This window comes from Bubalus kerabau, chromosome 8 (genome assembly GCF_029407905.1).
Source record: "Bubalus kerabau isolate K-KA32 ecotype Philippines breed swamp buffalo chromosome 8, PCC_UOA_SB_1v2, whole genome shotgun sequence".
Taxonomy (NCBI): domain Eukaryota; kingdom Metazoa; phylum Chordata; class Mammalia; order Artiodactyla; family Bovidae; genus Bubalus; species Bubalus kerabau.
This window is the reverse complement of record NC_073631.1, coordinates 40,376,993-40,394,853: the sequence shown is the minus strand read 5'-3', so window position 1 is coordinate 40,394,853 and position 17,861 is coordinate 40,376,993. Positions and strand designations below refer to the sequence as shown.

At 35.8% G+C, this 17,861-nt stretch overlaps 1 protein-coding gene across 2 annotated transcripts in view; it reads right to left on the bottom strand.

Annotated features, from left to right (window-relative positions):
* The window catches only part of PCLO (piccolo presynaptic cytomatrix protein), a 396,812-nt gene that overhangs the window by 361,382 nt on the left and 17,569 nt on the right, over nt 1–17,861 (bottom strand). For both annotated transcript variants that reach the window (XM_055590106.1, XM_055590107.1), the window contains exon 3: nt 10,805–12,202. In XM_055590106.1, the coding sequence (XP_055446081.1) occupies nt 10,805–12,202 (1,398 nt within the window). The remainder of the gene's footprint in view (nt 1–10,804; nt 12,203–17,861) is intronic.

The following is a 17,861-nucleotide window of genomic DNA, read 5'->3' as shown; positions in this document are numbered from 1 at the left end:
GTTTGAATATAAAATTGAGTTGTTTGTTTTAGGAAGTTTTCCTGTTTCTTTTGTTTACAAAGTTTAAGAAAGGAAAGAAGTTTTAAAAGGAGATGCAGAAGACAAACAATGAAAAGGTTATTTTTATTTAGTACTACAAGCACTACTGTATGATCCCAACTGTAAGCAGAAAACTTCAGTTACCTGAGTCTAATTTGCTTCATTTTTAAAGTATGAGGTTTGAGAAGCAGCTTTTTTTCATGAGAGTTTCAGATCAGAGGCAAGAATCAGGTCCAAGAATAAGAGAGGCAGCCAAATGAGCAGCTTCCAGCCCCAAGTTAAGCAGAGGAAGCTGGCCTCAACCAGCATACTTCCACTTTTATCTACAGTTCCACTTTTTTTCTACACATGGTCTCTATGTGCGTGTGTGTGTGTGTGTGTGTGTTAGTTGCTCAGTCACATTAGACTCTTTGTGACCCCATGGACTGTAGCCTGCCAGGCTTCTCTGTCCATGAAATTCTCCAGGCAAGAATACTGAAGTGCGTTGCCATTTCCTTCTACAGAGGATTTTCCTGACTCAAGGATCAAACCCGGTCTCCTGCATTGCATGGTTTCTACATTTAATGTTATTTGGAGGAGAAATTCACAATATTTTAAGCTTTAAAACCATTGGTTTATTAATCCCTTTGGGAAAGACAATCCTCAATGGGACTCTCCTGCACCTTCATCCGTAAAAGGCTTTGCCAACAATACAAGACCCTGGCTGCTCTTCACCTTGGCCATTCTTCAACTTCTGTGTGCAACAGGAAACCTTAGGGATCAGGTAATAACTCCACAGGGCAAAGAGCAAACTGGCCTACTGCTTGTCATAAAAGAGGTGGCTTCCACAAGCTCAGTGCTCCTTACCTGCGATTCACACCTGCATGTGTAATGTCAATCTAGGTCCATGTCTCATGTGATCCCCCAAGAGTGGGGGACAAGCAGAGTGGATGCAAATATGCTGACATTCATGCTGCCTCCTGTGGTATGAGTATTAACGTTCTTTGTCTCTGACCTTGGAGTGTCGTGTCTACTAGTGGCACCTATGAAACTGTAACAAGTTAGTTTATTAGCTTATAAGTAGAATAGTAGTAGTTTGTAAGCAGTAAAGTCAAATTCTAGCTAGGACAATGCCATATTACTAGACTCTTGCTAAGGTTTTTGTGCATATTTAATATTTTTAAATATTAAAACTATACTAATAAAAATAATAAAGCACTAATATTCTAAATTAGATATATAACTAACAGTACAAATGAAAGAATCTAGAAAAGCAAACTGTGTCTTAATGGAAATTTATTACGTGAAACATGACACGAAAAACCAGAGTGAAAATGATGAATTGCTGCTTAATAAATAACACAGAGGCAAGTGGCTATACATTTTGAACATATAAAGTTAGGCACTTCACCTCATATGGTACCAAAAAAAATGAATTACAGATAAATATGTGATTAGAAGTAAAAAATAAAACTACAGATGTTTAGGAATAAATGCAGAAGGCTATTTTTATAATAAAAATGTGAAAAGGCCTTCTTTAGCAAAATAAGCAATCAAGGGAAAATTAAAAGATTTGATTGCATAAGTTTTTTTTTTTAATTTCATGTACAGAAGAAAATTTCATAAACTTTTTTTGCATAAAAAACCCAAGTGATCAATATGGAAAATCATTTCAAGATAAGATGACAAAGAATTCAATAATTTAAAATATTTTAAGAAATACACAGACATAGACACATGAAAATATGACCAATGGGTATAAATGGGCAACTTCAAAAAGGAAAAATACAAGTAGTTGATAAGCTCATGATGTTCACATATATAATGTTTACTCTCAAAATAGGCATGGAAATTTAATATTATACAACAATACTGCTTAGTTTCTGACTCTTGAAACCAATAATTATGGACTACTAGTCAGTGTGGAAATTAGACACACTAATAGTTTGTTGGCAGGACTATGATTACTACTCTTTTAAACAAGGTAATATGGCAACTCTGTTAAACATCACTTGTCTTAACTTTGCCCACCTGTTTCAAGGAATTTATCTAATATATCAAGATATAACGGGAAAATATATGTGTAGATGTTTTACTGTGGCCTTGTTTGCACATTAATAGAAACTCAAAACATCTTAAATTTCTCAGTTTTCATGAGGAGAATGTGCATCAATATTGAGATTCTGCAGAGTTATTTCCCTCATAAGTAGAATTAGGCAAGTCAATGAGAGTTCACTTGAAAGAATGTCAAATGTACAAAATTTTGTGAAAAAGAAACTCAATGAAAACAAGTATAGTAAGAACACATGTTCATTTCAAAATAAATACATTATTTCTGAAAACACAAACTCATAAAACTTTTTTCAAAGATCTGAAATCTGTCTACATTTCACTGTTTGTATAAACATTATATAAATAAACAAAAAGCAAAAAAAAAAAAGGCTAAAGAGATACTAAAGCATTAACATGACATACAAGGGGAAGAGGAAGCTTTTCATGCTTCTTCAGATACTTTAGTACTCTGTGGATTGTTATAAGGAATAATGCTTTTATAATACAAATTATTGGAATAGAGTTTTAAAAGAAAATGAATGGCCATGAAGAAATGGAAGGAAGAAAAAGCAGACAACACATTCAAATTCTAACATAATGTATTGCTGAGACTTCTAGAAGCAATTGACCTCAAAATGTATGATTTTTCACCCAAAGCTACAGGAAGAATATAAACAGGTCCAAGAGTTCTGGGGGAAAAAAAGAATAGAGGAAATATTTGGAAAAATAGAATAGAGGAAACCAGAAGAGTCAGTAGAAAAGACATCTTGACCTAAAGGTTGGTAGGACCATAGTACACTTATCAATAGTACTGATATCTCATACTGATGATTAGCAGGGCCTAGAACAGTGATCATCAGGCTGGGCTGGGCCAGGCTAGGTATCAGTAGTTTATCTCCTGATGATGAGAGCCCCAAGAACTATTTGCTCAGTAGAGCACAGAAAGAGAACCAGATATGTTGTATAATATGAGGAAATTAAGCTCTGAAAGAGAAAATAAGCTCTGGAAGCAATAAATATAGTAATAGTGTTTTCTTGTATAAAGAGAAAAACATATATCCTACATAGAAGTATACTGTAGTGCGTGCATACGCAACTGCAAAGTGACATGTGAAAAGGCAGTCATAACAGCAATATTTAAGGATAAGTCTTACACAATAGTAACCAAATTAAAATTATCAGTGTGATATTTTAGTTTCCATACTAAAGTTTCAAAATCTAATGTGGTTTTTGTACTTTGATTAATCGTAATTTGACCCATGGTGCTCAATAGCCATGTTTGTCCAGTGACTATCTTATCAGGCAATGCATCTTTAGAACAACAGTAGCATATATGCAAAGTTAATCAAACTAAAAATGGATAAAACTACGGTGGAGAATCAGTTTAAGATACATATACATGGCAATGGCAATCCACTCCAGTAGTCTTGCCTGGAGAATTCCATGGACAGAGGAACCTGGAGGGCTATAGTCCATGGAGTTGCAAAGAGTCAGACACAATTAACTAACACACGCATATGTATATAAAACCCATGCTCCAGCAATACCACTCCTGGGAATGTAACAAAGGAGGCTATACAAAAATGTTGGTAGAAGCAAAGATTAATCACCACCACTATCACCAATGGAACACTTACATTATTTTCATGGAGTAAAGTCTTTGCATGCATTGACAGGAATATAATATTGACAGTATTTCTTACAGTTGGAGCAACTATCTTTTCTGACCTCACGTGTGCTATACATGAAAGCAGGGACATCATTTCATGATTAAGTCATATGCTTTCACCTAAATAAAAGTTGTTGAAAGGCTTATGCAGAAAGAAAGGGATGATGCTAGCCTCTATGCTTCTGAAGTTCTCAATCTACACATGCTTCTAAATTCAGCCATATAATACAACCACCAGTATTCTGTGGGCCCCGAATGTTACCTGATTTGATGCACATTTCAGCAAATTTGTTGATATCAAAGTCTTAGTAATTACCAAATGACACAATACAAGCACAGAAGAAATGACATTTGTTATCTAGTTCCCCAGGGACAGAAGAGCCTGGCAGGCTACTCCATGACGTCATAAGAGTCGGACACGACTTAGCAACTAAAGAACCACCATCTCCCTCTCCATGTTACTTAAACATGGTCTAGGGGATCAAGCATTGTTTCAGCCTCTGAATGATACCTCGGTGGCTTGGTAACTACCTGTCTGATCTTCATTCTCCTGATCTCTAAAGCAGCTCTAAAATCTACTCTACAGGGTTGTTGTGAAAAAATGCCTGATACAACGTGTTTCACATATTGTAGTTGTTTAGTCACTAAGTCATATCTGACTCTTTGTGATCCATGGACTGTAGCCTGCCAGGCTCCTCTGTCCATGAAAATCCTTATAGGCAAGAATACTAGAGTGGCTTGCTATTTCCTTCTCCAGGGGATCTTCCCAACCAAGGGATCGAACCTGAATCTCCTGCATTGGCAGGAGGATTCTTTACCACTGTGCCACCTGAGAAGGGTGTCACATAGAATTAGTCAAATACCAGTTTACTTTTTCCTACAATGTCTGAACAATGTTATGTCTGAATTGTAATTAGAACCATCTATATACCTATATGCAGGTCAGGAAGCAACAGTTAGAAGTGGACACGGAACAACAGACTGGTTCCAAATAGGAAAAGGAGTACATCAAGGCTGTATATTGTCACCCTGTTTATTTAACTTATATGCAGAGTACATCATGAGAAACGCTGGACTGGAAGAAGCACAAGCTGGAATCAAGATTGCCAGGAGAAATATCAATAACCTCAGATATGCAGATGACACCACCCTCGTGGCAGAAAGTGAAGAGGAACTCAAAAGCCGATATTTGGCAAAACTAACACAGTTATGTAAAGTTTAAAAATAAAATTAAATTAAAAAAAAAAAAAAGAAAGTGAAGGAGGAGAGTGAAAAGGTTGGCTTAAAGCTCGACATTCAGAAAATGAAGATCATAGCATCTGGTCCCATCACTTCATGGCAAATAGATGAGGAAACAGTGGAAACAGTGTCAAACTTTATTTTTTGGGCTCCAAAATCATTGCAGATGGTGACTGCAGCCATGAAATTAAAAGACACTTATTCCTTGGAAGGAAAGTTATGACTAACCTAGATAGTATATTCAAAGCAGAGAGGAAAAGAGTGGGATGATTTGGGAGAATGGCATTGAAACATGTATAATATCATATATGAAACGAATCACCAGTCCAAGTTCGATGCATGATACTGGTTGCTTGGGGCTGGTGCACTGGGACAACCCAGAGGGATGGTACGGGGAGATAGGGGGGTTCGGGATGGGGAACACGTGTATACCTGTGGCGGATTTACACTGATGTATGGCAAAACCAATACAATATTGTAATTAACCTACAATTAAAATAAATAAATTTATATTAAAAAAATAAAAAATAAATAAATCAAGGTAGAAGAAAAAAAAAAAAAAAAAGCAGAGACATTACTTTGTCAACAAAGGTCCGTCTAGTCAAGGCTATGGTTTTTCCAGTAGTCATGTATGGATGTGAGAGTTGGACTGTGAAGAAAGCTAAGTGCTGAAGAATTGATGCTTTTGAACTGTGGTGTTGGAGAAGACTCTTGAGAGTCCCTTGGACTGCAAGGAGATCCAACCAGTCCATTCTGAAGGACATCAGCCCTGGGATTTCCTTGGAAGGAATGATGCTGAGGCTGAAACTCCAGTACTTTGGCCACCTCATGTGAAGAGTTGACTCATTGGAAAAGACTCTGATGCTGGGAAGGATTGGGGACAGGAGGAAAAGGGGATGACAGAGGATGAGATGGCTGGATGGCATCACCGACTCGATGGACATGAGTTTGAGTGAACTCTGGGAGTTGGTGATGGACAGGGAGGCCTGGCATGCTGCGATTCATGGGGTCGCAAAGAGTCGGACATGACTGAGTGACTGAACTGAAGTGAACTGTTATACATTTAACATCTAAATAAAAGTTCTGTTTCATATATGATATTATACATATTTCAATGTATTCCAGTATCGTGCATCGAACCTGGACTGGCGACTTGTCGCCAGTCCAGGTTCGATGCACGATACTGGATGCTTGGGGCTGGTGCACTGGGATGACCTAGAGGGATGGTATGGGGAGGGAGGAGGGAGGAGGGTTCAGGATGGGGAACACATGTATACCTGTGGCAGATTCATTTTGATATATGGCAAAACCAATACAATATTTTAAAGTTAAATAAAATTAAATTAAAAAAATGTATAATCAACACACACACACACAAAATAAATAAATAAAAGTTCTGGTAATCCAAGAGATACAAATCAAAGGAATCATATGATAGCATTTTTAAACTTCCAAATTAACCAATTTTATTATAAATGATAGTATTCAAATTTGGAGAGGCTGCATTCAGAAAGGCATCACAGATGCTAGTGGTAATGTCAACTGCTATCATATTTCCAAAAAAAATTTGATAACTTCAGGGTTCTTATTCTTTGATTTAGTAACCTTAGTACCACTAAGCTTTCTCTGAAAAACAGTTAAAATGCAAATATTTATACTCCAAAACATTCACTTTATTTATAATAAAAAATGAAAACAACCTAAAATAAATGTTTATTATTTTTCATAACAAAAAATGAAAAACCTAAGGTATTAAGTCCTTAATACTAGGACAATGTGTATGAAAAAAACATACAACAAAAGAACCATAGAACTGAATAATATGTAATCATTTTATATAATATTTAAGAAGTGTTTAATCACATTAAAAATGGAATATCTTAATAGAACTACCACATAGAGCAGAATGCTAAATACTTAAAAATGCATAGATAAAAAGACTAATGAAGAATCTACTTTTTGTTTCAATTTCTTTACCAAAATATCTCTATTTTAAACCCATTTTTGGATTTTTCTTCAACTAGATATCACTTAATAAAAAGGTAATATCAAATTTCTTCTAAAGACTATTAGGCAAAAATTTTATTTCTACAAACTTATCAGTTCTCTTATGTTAGCCATAAAGTGCAAACAGATGTCCCTCTTTTCTTGGGATGCCAGAAATTTTTACACAGAATGTGTATTTATCTCTGTCGTGGAATTCTTTAAAAACTGATTATTGGTAGAATTATTTTCTCCTTATTGAGTTCTGATCATTCTTTTAGTTTTTTTGCTCATATACGTATGTATGTGTATGTGTATATATATCTATTTTAGTAATAGATATTACTATAAAATTGTAATATTTTAGTAATAGATATATTTTTTAAACTTTAAGCAATGGTCTTTAAAGTTAAACAAAGACATTACCTGTTTACTAAACTAAGAAATGAAGCACACCCCCACCAGACCTTCTGAGAGAGAAGGGTACAAGAGAGGGTCTGAGAGAGAATGCAGAAGTCTCCTTGGCTACAGAGTAAAGATCTAAAGGGAACTCAGGTACATTACTGGATCTTAATCAGCTCAAAAGGCCCATTTATTGCCTGGTGACAAATATATGCTGGCTATTTCAACCTCATTCAAGCCATGCATAATTATCTTACTAAGGAAGCAGAAATATGACTCTAGGACTCCTTGAAGCATGTGGAAACAAATTTAAGTTGTATTTTCATAGTAAGAATTTCCTTTACAAAAGAGCAACACAAACAATAAAATACCCACTATGAGTAGACTTCTTTCTGCACTTAAACTGACCCGGAATAATTAAAATTCACTAGGTAATTTTATTGCCAATTTACACTGTTTTTCTCAACATGCTTCCAAATTCTATAAGACTAGCTCTTTCAGAAAGCCTTGCTGCCTCATAAAACTCCTTCAAAGACAAAATATTTCTTGATTTGGCAGAAATTAAAGCCTAAAAACCATTCCTTACTATCAGAGGTTAATGGATGATAGTACTATGTGTACACACTGGGCACAGAACAGTTAAACCATAAGGCTTAGGCTGAAGCCTGGCATCACCCCAGGGCCCTGCAGGCAGCCTTGGCACTCTTCGGGTGCTGTGGGAGATGCTGAGAAGGACATACAGCAAACAACCTTAGAGACAGGTGTGTTTGATGAATGGATGGCGAAGTGGGGAGATACTGTTTATAGTTTCCAACCCATGAAAAACCAGGACCGGCTCTTCTCACCACTAAAACAGAACAGAAGGGGAGGGCAGAGAGGCATCAGGAGGACAAGACATCCTGTCTCATAAGAAGGGAGGGGGAGAAGCAGAGGCTGCATACTGTGTTATATGTGCTTTACTAGAAAAATAAATGGAAATATGTAGTTGAATTCTTTCTTGAGGAATACCATTTCTCTGCATTGTAGGCTTAAATTCTAAGTATTTTTACTATGTGCTCTCTCAAACTAGAATCAAAGTACAGTGCCAGCCCAGCAGAAAATACTGGATTACAAGAAAATTATCACAAGCAGAACAAAGAAATCATAGAAACAAAGCAAGGAAACAAGGATCAAGGATGAGATATTTTCCAACCATTCAAAATGAGGGGAGATTAGTAAGTAATATAAACACTGGGACAGCACAACAAATAAAGCGTATACATTTAATTTAGAATTTCCTGAATATACAAGTACATGTACACATACACACACATACATGCAAACACAGGGTGTCTTTTTCAACCAGTCTCTTCTGCCAGTCCTCCAAAGTCTTCTAGGTGAAAGAGCAGGAGCTACATATAGGAACACAGATTAACTCCAGTAACCTTCATTCACTCCCTTGATGTCAGGGTAGCTAGACATCAAGGACTTTACCTAAAGATCAGAGGGCATTAAGGTCTTAGACCAGCTAAAAACTTCCCTCAGATTAACACAGTCAAGTGGAGACAAGAACATGAGTCAACTGCTTTTGTTACATCATATTTTTCTCTCCTTTGAAATATGATCTTCCACATTCAAAGAAATGGCCAAAGAAAAAAACAATCTGAACAATGACAGATTATCTAAATTCCACTGATGTATTTAAAATAGAGTTCTCATGCACCATTTGAAAACTTAAAACCACTTATATTTTCAAACTATTGAAATTCCACACACATCCTAGATAATAATTCTCTGATTGATTCAAGAAATCTTTCAAAATTACCACTTCTGAAACATAATTTGCCAACACAGAAAATCAAAGATTTTCCTGAGAGATTTATTGTCCCTCTTCTCAAGAACTCTCACTTCACACCTCCAAACACTTACAGAATTCTAACAATCACTATGACCCAAATGCATACACATATATAGGTGTTTACACACATACACACGTTATAGCCCTTCCTTCAGTGTGTACAAAATACACTTCTTCAGGGTATTTTAGTTTTTAGTGTTGCAGTTTGTTTTATACCCATTTAAATACTGATATCATAAAGCTCTTCATTAAAAGGTACAACTTCTCAAATGTATGAAATTAATACAATTGTCCTGGAAAAACTGAAATTCCCCTCTTCATAAATATACAATGAAAAACAATTCTAACACTATGGAAGAAATTTAAAGTTGTTTTGGTCTTGCACTGAATTCCAAATACTGTAAGTAATAATTACACTTGTAACCATTCAAGAGGTGCTGAGAGAAACCATATTTTTTTTTTACCTTTAAAACAGATCCTGGTTAACATTATTCATCACAGTTAAAGAAGATAAAAATCAACTTAAGTCTATAGGGACAATACTTTTATATGGTGTTAAATATGTCAAAGCAATCAAATATTTTCAAAAGTGAAAAAAGTTTAAAAGTTAAAAAGTTTAACTCAAAAACAAGAATCTCTAAAGCTTCTTTTGTATAGTTGTTAAATCCAACTATACAATTTTTTTTTTTTGCATTCCAATAAATTACAAAATCAAGGAGGGGAAATAAAATAATCCTTAAGTATTACTGATTTGCATAAATATAATGAGCATGATTTAAGTTCAATCCCAAAATGTTTAGTAAAATATCACTGTTACTTACCTAAGCAGCAATCATTCAACCCCTCAATCTCCTAAGATCCAAATACTCTAACAGCCTTAACACAGTCTTAATGCTTATTGATTCATTCTTCTATAACTATATTAGGTAGAAAATTGTTATCTGCTTTTTACACTGTGGAAGAAGTGTTTTGGTCTTCCCATTAAAAAAAAAAAAAAATCCTTAACGTTAGTCACTGAAATCCATATAATTCCTTTTTCTTTCCACAGTTCCTAATAAAGTACTCTATTATATTTATGCCAGATAACAGCTTAAACAGGATTACAAAAAGTCTAAGTATTATATATTTGAACCAATATTTTCTAGCAGACAAAATTATTAACTTACACTAAGCTCATAACTTTTGTAAAATAACAGATCTCATGTAGTTTATGGGTTTGCAATCAATCAAGCTTCTCTTTTTAATGTATGAAAGAGACTGGAAGGATGAGAGACAGTGGGAACAGTAAATTACAATACTTATTTTGTGTTTTCAGGTGAAAACCATAGGATGTTAATTCATAAAAGAATGGGATAGTCATTATTTTAAGTTATCAGCTCATTTCATCTTCTTTCTTTTTGATACATTAAGCCAGAAAAGTATAAATTACATGAATGTTTAATAAGAAAGCATAAGCCTAATAAGTAATTAAAGCTCCTTCAAAGATAACAATATCAGTTTTTATTTACTCAGAAATGTATTTTTTTCCAGGAAAACTGACTACCAAAACATTTCTGAATTAACACCATATACTCACATTCATATGTGATACCACTATTGCTTACCTCGGTCAAGTGTGGTGTAGGGTTAAATCCACAGCGATTACACACTTGTTTCTTACATTCAGTGCAAGTGTTGAAGTTAGCAGGATCCTTAGAACTTATGTTGAGTTCAGTTTTGCAGAGAGGACAGGCTGATTCTGGTTTGGGGGTTTCTTCCAGTTTGGGGGGAAGAACAACCTTTTGAGGTTCAGCCGTGGAAGGTTTGCTGTCCTTAGTAGGCAGAGGCTTCTTTTCTGTTTCTGTTCTTTTTACTGTTGAAACTTGTTCAGCTTTGGGCTCTAGTTTTTCAATTACTGGAGCTTTGATTTCCTTTTTCACAGGTAGAACCTTTGCAGGTGCTGGCGGTGCTGTGGATTTGGGTGGCCCTTGAGAAGTAGGTGGTTGTGAAGGAGGAGGGACTTGTTTTGTTGGGGCCGCTGGCCCACCCTGTGAATGAGACCCAGGCTGGCCTGCTGTGGAGATCAGATTTGATGCCTGGCTAAAGATGGATGCTCCAAATCCAAAGAGTTTCCCAGTCACTGTTTCTTGAGGAGTTGTAGGCTGTGATTTAGGGGCATCAGTAATACTTCCAAGATTTAGGCTAAAACGTCTCGACTGTTCCTGAGGCTTTGGGGGCTGTGGAGATAGAGGGGCAGTTTGTCCAGTGGGGGGTCGTGGACCTTGGGGTGTCAGTGCCCCTTTTGGCATCGGCTTGGTGTCTGGCTTAGGACTCATTTTGGTTTGTGCTTTCTTGGGTTCGTCCTTTTTCTGAATTGGATCAACTTGTTTTTGATCTTTGCTCTCTGGAGTAGGTCCAGGATGTGAAATAATTTTTGTATCTGATGCAGGTCGAGGTATGACTTTAGAATCTACTGGGGTAACTTTTTCTCCTGTTGGTGGAAAACTCTGAGAAGGTTTGGCAGAGTCTGGTTTTAGAGGAGGAGTTGTTTTCTCTTGATCCTTTGATGGTATTTTGGAGCTTGGAATGTCCGGTCTTGTTGCTGTTGATGATGAAGACGCAATGTCTGTGGCTGGCTTTCCTGCCTTGGGCTGCTCTGGTTTATCATCAGCCGTGGAGACCTTGGCCGGTTCAGATGAGACGGAAGGCTCTTTGGGAGGGACTGGCTTGGATGAGGACTCTGCCTCAGGAGGCTGCTGGGATGTGACTGGGTGGGGACTGTGAAGGGTTGGTTGTTTCACTAGTGGTGGGGGCTTTTTAGACTCAGCTACCTTTGAGACATCCTGTTTGGGGGTAGTGTCTTTCTTTGGAGAAACCTGCTGTGACGGAGTGGGTGGCTTGCTCACTGCTGATGCAGGAACAGGGGTAGTCTTCGGTTTGGGCTGGGGTGATGATGGAATTGGAGCCAGGTTACCTCCTAGAGCTCTCTGCATCTGACAGTTTAAACAGAGCCACTCTTTCATCTAGAAGTAACATAAAATAACAGTCAGTAAGGCAATAACAAGGTAGAAACAAAAGCATTTTTAAAACTGCATTGGTAGCTTTTGAAATTATGTCTCTCATCATGCAAACCATAAAATCTAGATCAAACAATTTTAGTTAATTTATATATTTATATATAGTTAAGTATACAAAAATATAACTAATGAAACTCAGAGATGTAAGCACTTTATTTTAAGCAATATAAAATTAACACAGAAAATTTTCTTGTAAACATTAGCTTTATTCTTTGCCTTTGATTTACTCAAAGTTTGATTACTCCCAGAAATAGAAAACCATGTACAATAAAATAAAATGATTATTAATATAACATATTAGATTCCATAATCAGTTATGTTGGATATTTTCTCTGTTGATGGCTCATAAACAGGTTTCAGTTATATAACCCAGAGTATGCTTGTCAAAATTAGTAGCACATTGCTAATTTCTTAAATTAGCAAGAGAATCACATCTCCCCTCCAAGGCAACATAATCAAATGTGAGAAAATCATAACTATTAATCACTGTGGGTTAGAAAGAAAACATTCTCTCTTAAGAAAACAAAGAAAAAATAATGGCATCCCCTGAAATTATTATAGATATAGCATGATCAAAAAGAGAAAAGTTACTTCCTCATAATTTTTATAAATGGAAAGAGCAATATATGTATACAATATATTTACCTGACTGGTGAGATATGTATATGTGTGAGACACACATTGTGTGTGTATATATATGTATATATTTATGTGTGTGTATATATATGTATATATCATGTATAGGTGTAAATGCATTTCTTCTTTAACATCACATTTATTGTTAAAAGGAGAAGGTGAAATTGGTACTAATATATTTTAGAAGATAATCTTAAAAAATGTATATTCAACATTTACCTATTTTATTCTAAAATAATATACGCTCATTATACAAAATTTTAAATATTAACAAAGTAATCTAGAAGGGTAAATTTTATACGACCTAATCTTTAACTCCCAAAGTAACCAATGTTACCAGTTTAGCACTGAAGTTCTTTGTTCAAAATTCTACACAATGCAAAACTAAATATATGGTGCATAAGTACCAAAAAAGTTCTCTAGAATACAAAATTGTAAAGTATTAGGTGGGCAAACAACATACTCTTACTTGAAATAATTCCCTTTTGTAAAAAAAACTAAACTAAGCATTCCTAACTTTTAAAAACTATTTTTCCACTTGACAGTTTACACTGTTAACAGTTAATTAAAAAAAAAAACAAAACTCCTGTGTCTTTTTCTGAATCATTAAAATGAATTTAAAATTTAAAGAAAGGATATTGAAATTATTTAAACTCAGGTACCAGTATGCATGTGTGCTAAGTTGCTTCAGTCGTGTCCAACTCTTTGCGACCCTATGGACCATAGCCTGCCAGGCTCCTCTGTCCATGGGATTCACCAGGCAAGAATACTGTAGTGGGTTGCCATGCCCTCCTCTAGGGGATCTTCCTGACCCAGGGGTTGAACCTGCATCTCTTATGTCTCCTGCATTTGCAGTTGAGTTCTTTACCACTGACACCACGTGGGAAGCCTAAGGTATCAGTATAACAGGGCTTATTTTATAATCTCATGGAAAGCAAACTTTTGTTTGGAGAAGGTTGAAGGAGATTTTCAACTCTAACTGACAAGTTATATTTGTTTAAAAATCTGAATCAAAAAGCAAAATTAAAACATTTGTTACCTACAGGTTAAGAGGCACTTGGGTTTTTATTACATTCATTTGCAATATGAGTATTAAGTACTTATGTTTACCTTTTTATATGTTTGAGGCATTTCACAAAATAACTTTTTAAACATACAGATATTTGAATTGCAAAACATAATGAATCCACTGTTACTAATATAAGTTGTATGACTAAAGGGTTAGCTTGAATGTAAGGAAATCCACTCCATCATGTCCCTTTCTTGATGGAAGGAAATTTCTCCATAAACATGCATCTATCCACTCAACCATCTCTCCTAATGCCAATGTCAATTCTGCTCTTCTACTATTTATTTTTTCTCACTTGTTTTCAATCTTAAATGATACCATGTCACCTTATAATCATGCAGTCGGACAAGATGAAAGAAGAAAATATAATTAAAATGATAATTCTTTACTTATAAAATAAGTATCTGATGATGATACTGTCATAAGTCCTCTTTTCCTTTCCTCTGAAAGTTCTCTCTCAACTCTCATCCTTCCAATTTCTTTGGATGCATTTGGTTTTATCAGTAAAATTTTAAGTCTGTTTGCCATGTGAACACTGGAGCTTCATGCACAGCTGGCTGGTAGGCTTTCACTCCATCTCTGAACCACTGCAAAATTAGAACACTACCATGGCATATCTAATATACGATTTATATCAACACTGGGACACATATTCTGTACTGTCCTCATTCCAAAAGCAAATGTTTCCTTGTAGTTTATAAACGTATATGACCAAGACTCTAAATATGTAGACAAGGGGGGACTTAGGAAAAGAGGGGTGGAAAACACAGGTCATTGCTTTTTCATAGGGACATAATTCTGCTTTGCTCTTAACACACTGTGTTTCTGAACAGACTCCACTGGCCCTACTTTTGTCCTTTTCATGACCGCATTTTCTTCACTTTGATAAACAACACATAAAAGACATCTGATCCCTCAATGTTCCTCCTCACTGTGAAAATACAGGTTAAAATCATTGTCTATAGCTTTCACAATGTGAAAAGCTTTTTATCCTCTTAGGGTTTTTCAGAAAGAGCCTCTTTTTAATTCTACTGGCCAAATCTGTTGAAAATAGAAATGAGTTTTATCGCAGAACCTAATCTACTACTGAACACAGCAGTGTTTCCAATTGCCTGATTCAGTTGAAAACAACAACAAAAAATCTTTCTTATTACACTGAGAAAATGACAAAGTCCACAACTCACCCCAACATTAACATCATGAATCACCATCTAATATTCCACAATGCACAGAGGGAGAGTTACAAGTAGTAATAGCACCTTTGCCCTCTCAGTCATCTGAGTTAAAAATCCTGTAATATCTTTACTGCATATTCAGTTACTCTTCAAGGTCTGTGTTGCTTGTGAAAGTTAATTTCACACTTGTTCATATTTCCAAAGCCACTGTCCCTCATTTGGCCCTTGCCATTTCCAAAATATTTTGTATCTCCACCAAATTTAACCTGTTTAAAACAAACCACCACAGAAGAGGTTGACTCTATCTCCCGTCAAAACTCAATACTCTCCAATAGCTGTGAATAGTTCATTTTTTGCAGGAAATTAAAATCTATAGTTTTGTTACTGTCCTTATGTTAGCACTTACCTAATTCTGATATCTCCAGCTCTATATCTCCCCAAAGACTGTCAGCAACAATTATAAACACTACGTGTATGGTCTGACCTTTCAGTCATCATAAGTGAGTAAAGTCACTCAGTCGTGTCCGACTCTTTGCAACTCTGTGGACTGTAGCCCGCCAGGCTCCTCTGTACATGGGATTCTCCAGGCAAGAATACTGGAGTGGGTTGCCATTTCCTTCTCCAGGGGATCTTCCCAACCCAGGGATCGAACCCAGGTCTCCTGCATTGCAGGCAGACACTTTATCCTCTGAGCCACCAGAGAAGCCCCTTTAATCATCATAGATGTTCACAAATATTTTTTGAGGTTGTCGGAATTAAATAAATTAAGATGTTCATGCTCTTCAAGCTACAATATTTCTGTGTTTACTCTGTTAATACCCATTGTTAATCTAGCCTGAATGACAAGCTTCTGCCTTCATTTTCTGGTGGCATGCCATTCTCCGTATGCTATACCTTGGCCATGGACCATATATTCCCATTTTGATTCAAACTGAAGGAACACCCATAACTAACTTGCCTGCTAACCATACATATTTTCAGGGCTTGGAGATAATTACTGTCTTGTTTAACTTCTAAAATTACATTTTTATCTGTAACTATGAGCAGAGACGAACCCGAATTTACTACCATCCTTGGCTCAAACCTCTGATGCCCATTCCACTTGGTACCCATAACTATAATACAGCTAGTTCCCCTAGTTCTGCATCATTGGGTCTTCATTCCACTGCAGCCATGAATGTGGATCTTACAAGACTTTAGTCCTTATCCCTCTTCCCTATGCTAAAGAAGTCAGACAATATCCATGGACAAGCCTAACTGAGAAGAAGCCTTTCACCAACATTTCATAAAGGACTTCCCGGTTCCCTGACACGCATAGTACTTACTTTCTCTATTCACCCACATCCATTCAACAAATAGGGAAAGGCAATAAATAATACCAGGGGAGCCTTCTACTATATCAGTATTTCCAAAGCCACTGTCTCTGATCTGGCCTTTCATGAATCCTTTTTTTACCTTTTCTTCCTGCAAGTTACCCCTCAACCTGCCTTCAACCAATTTCTTTAGATGCATTGGTTTTATCAGTAAATTTTTAAGTCTCTTTGCAATGTGAACATTAGAGCTTACCTTCAATATACAGGCACTAAAATGAAAGTATTTGTGTTAGATAAGTATGCCATGCTTTAACTATTCCTAAATTCTAGATTTTATATGACAAATGATTAAAAAAAATTGTCATTTCTTCCTTTCCCCACATTGCTTACAGCAAGTGAATAAATGGAATTCAAGAACTGGAGACACAACTGTTTAATGAACTACTCTAATTCAATTAGCTGTATGGAAAGGAACAAAAAAGGCATAAAATTGTTCATTCAGTCTTCTGACTTAATATGCTACATAAATAGGGGTAAGAAAGGACTCAACCAGGATTTCTGCGGAGGTCACTGTGTATTCTAAGGTGAATGCTGATAATTATTAACACACCTCCCTGTTAAATCCAATCTCCCAGGGTTCCCTTTTTCTGAGCCTTCTGGTGAGTTATGTATCAGAGCTGAGTCATATAAAATATAGTAATAAAACTTCACTGACTAAGGCTTTTGCTGGATAATCATAAAAATATTATTAAATGTTTCAAGAGGTACCACTTGAAAGTTTAATTGTGAATTTCACATAAACCTTCAATTATTGGTGCCACTATCAAAAAAGTACTGAAAAATAGATACTGATTTTTACGTGTATGTCTTTAATAATAAGTCAAGATAGTTAACACAATACATCTAACAAATAAGGTGAGTTGGCAAATGTTGGGGTTCCAGAATTAAAGCATATTCCTACTTGGAACTACTATTAATCTATTTAGCGTCAAAAGAGAATGCAAGTTTCTCAAAAAAAAAAAAAAGTGTCCAGAAGGCATAGTGACTAACATCCACCCTTTAGTGTGCCCCGAACTGAAAATTTTAAACACAAAATCTATATAAAGTTTATAATGAAATCTCTGCTCAACAACATAGCATGTAGAATCTGAAAATTGTGGAATAGATGATCTTATTTACAAAGCAGAAATAGACACAGATGTAGAAAATAAAAGTATGGATACCAAGGGGGGAAGGGGAGGTGGCATGAGTTGGGAGACTGGGATATATACACTATAGTTTTTATATAGACTATTGATAGTATGTATAAAATAGATAGCTAATATTTTATAGCACAGCAAACACTACTCAATGCTCTGTGGTGACCTAAGTGGGAAAGAGATCCAAAAAAGAGGGAATATATGTATATGTAC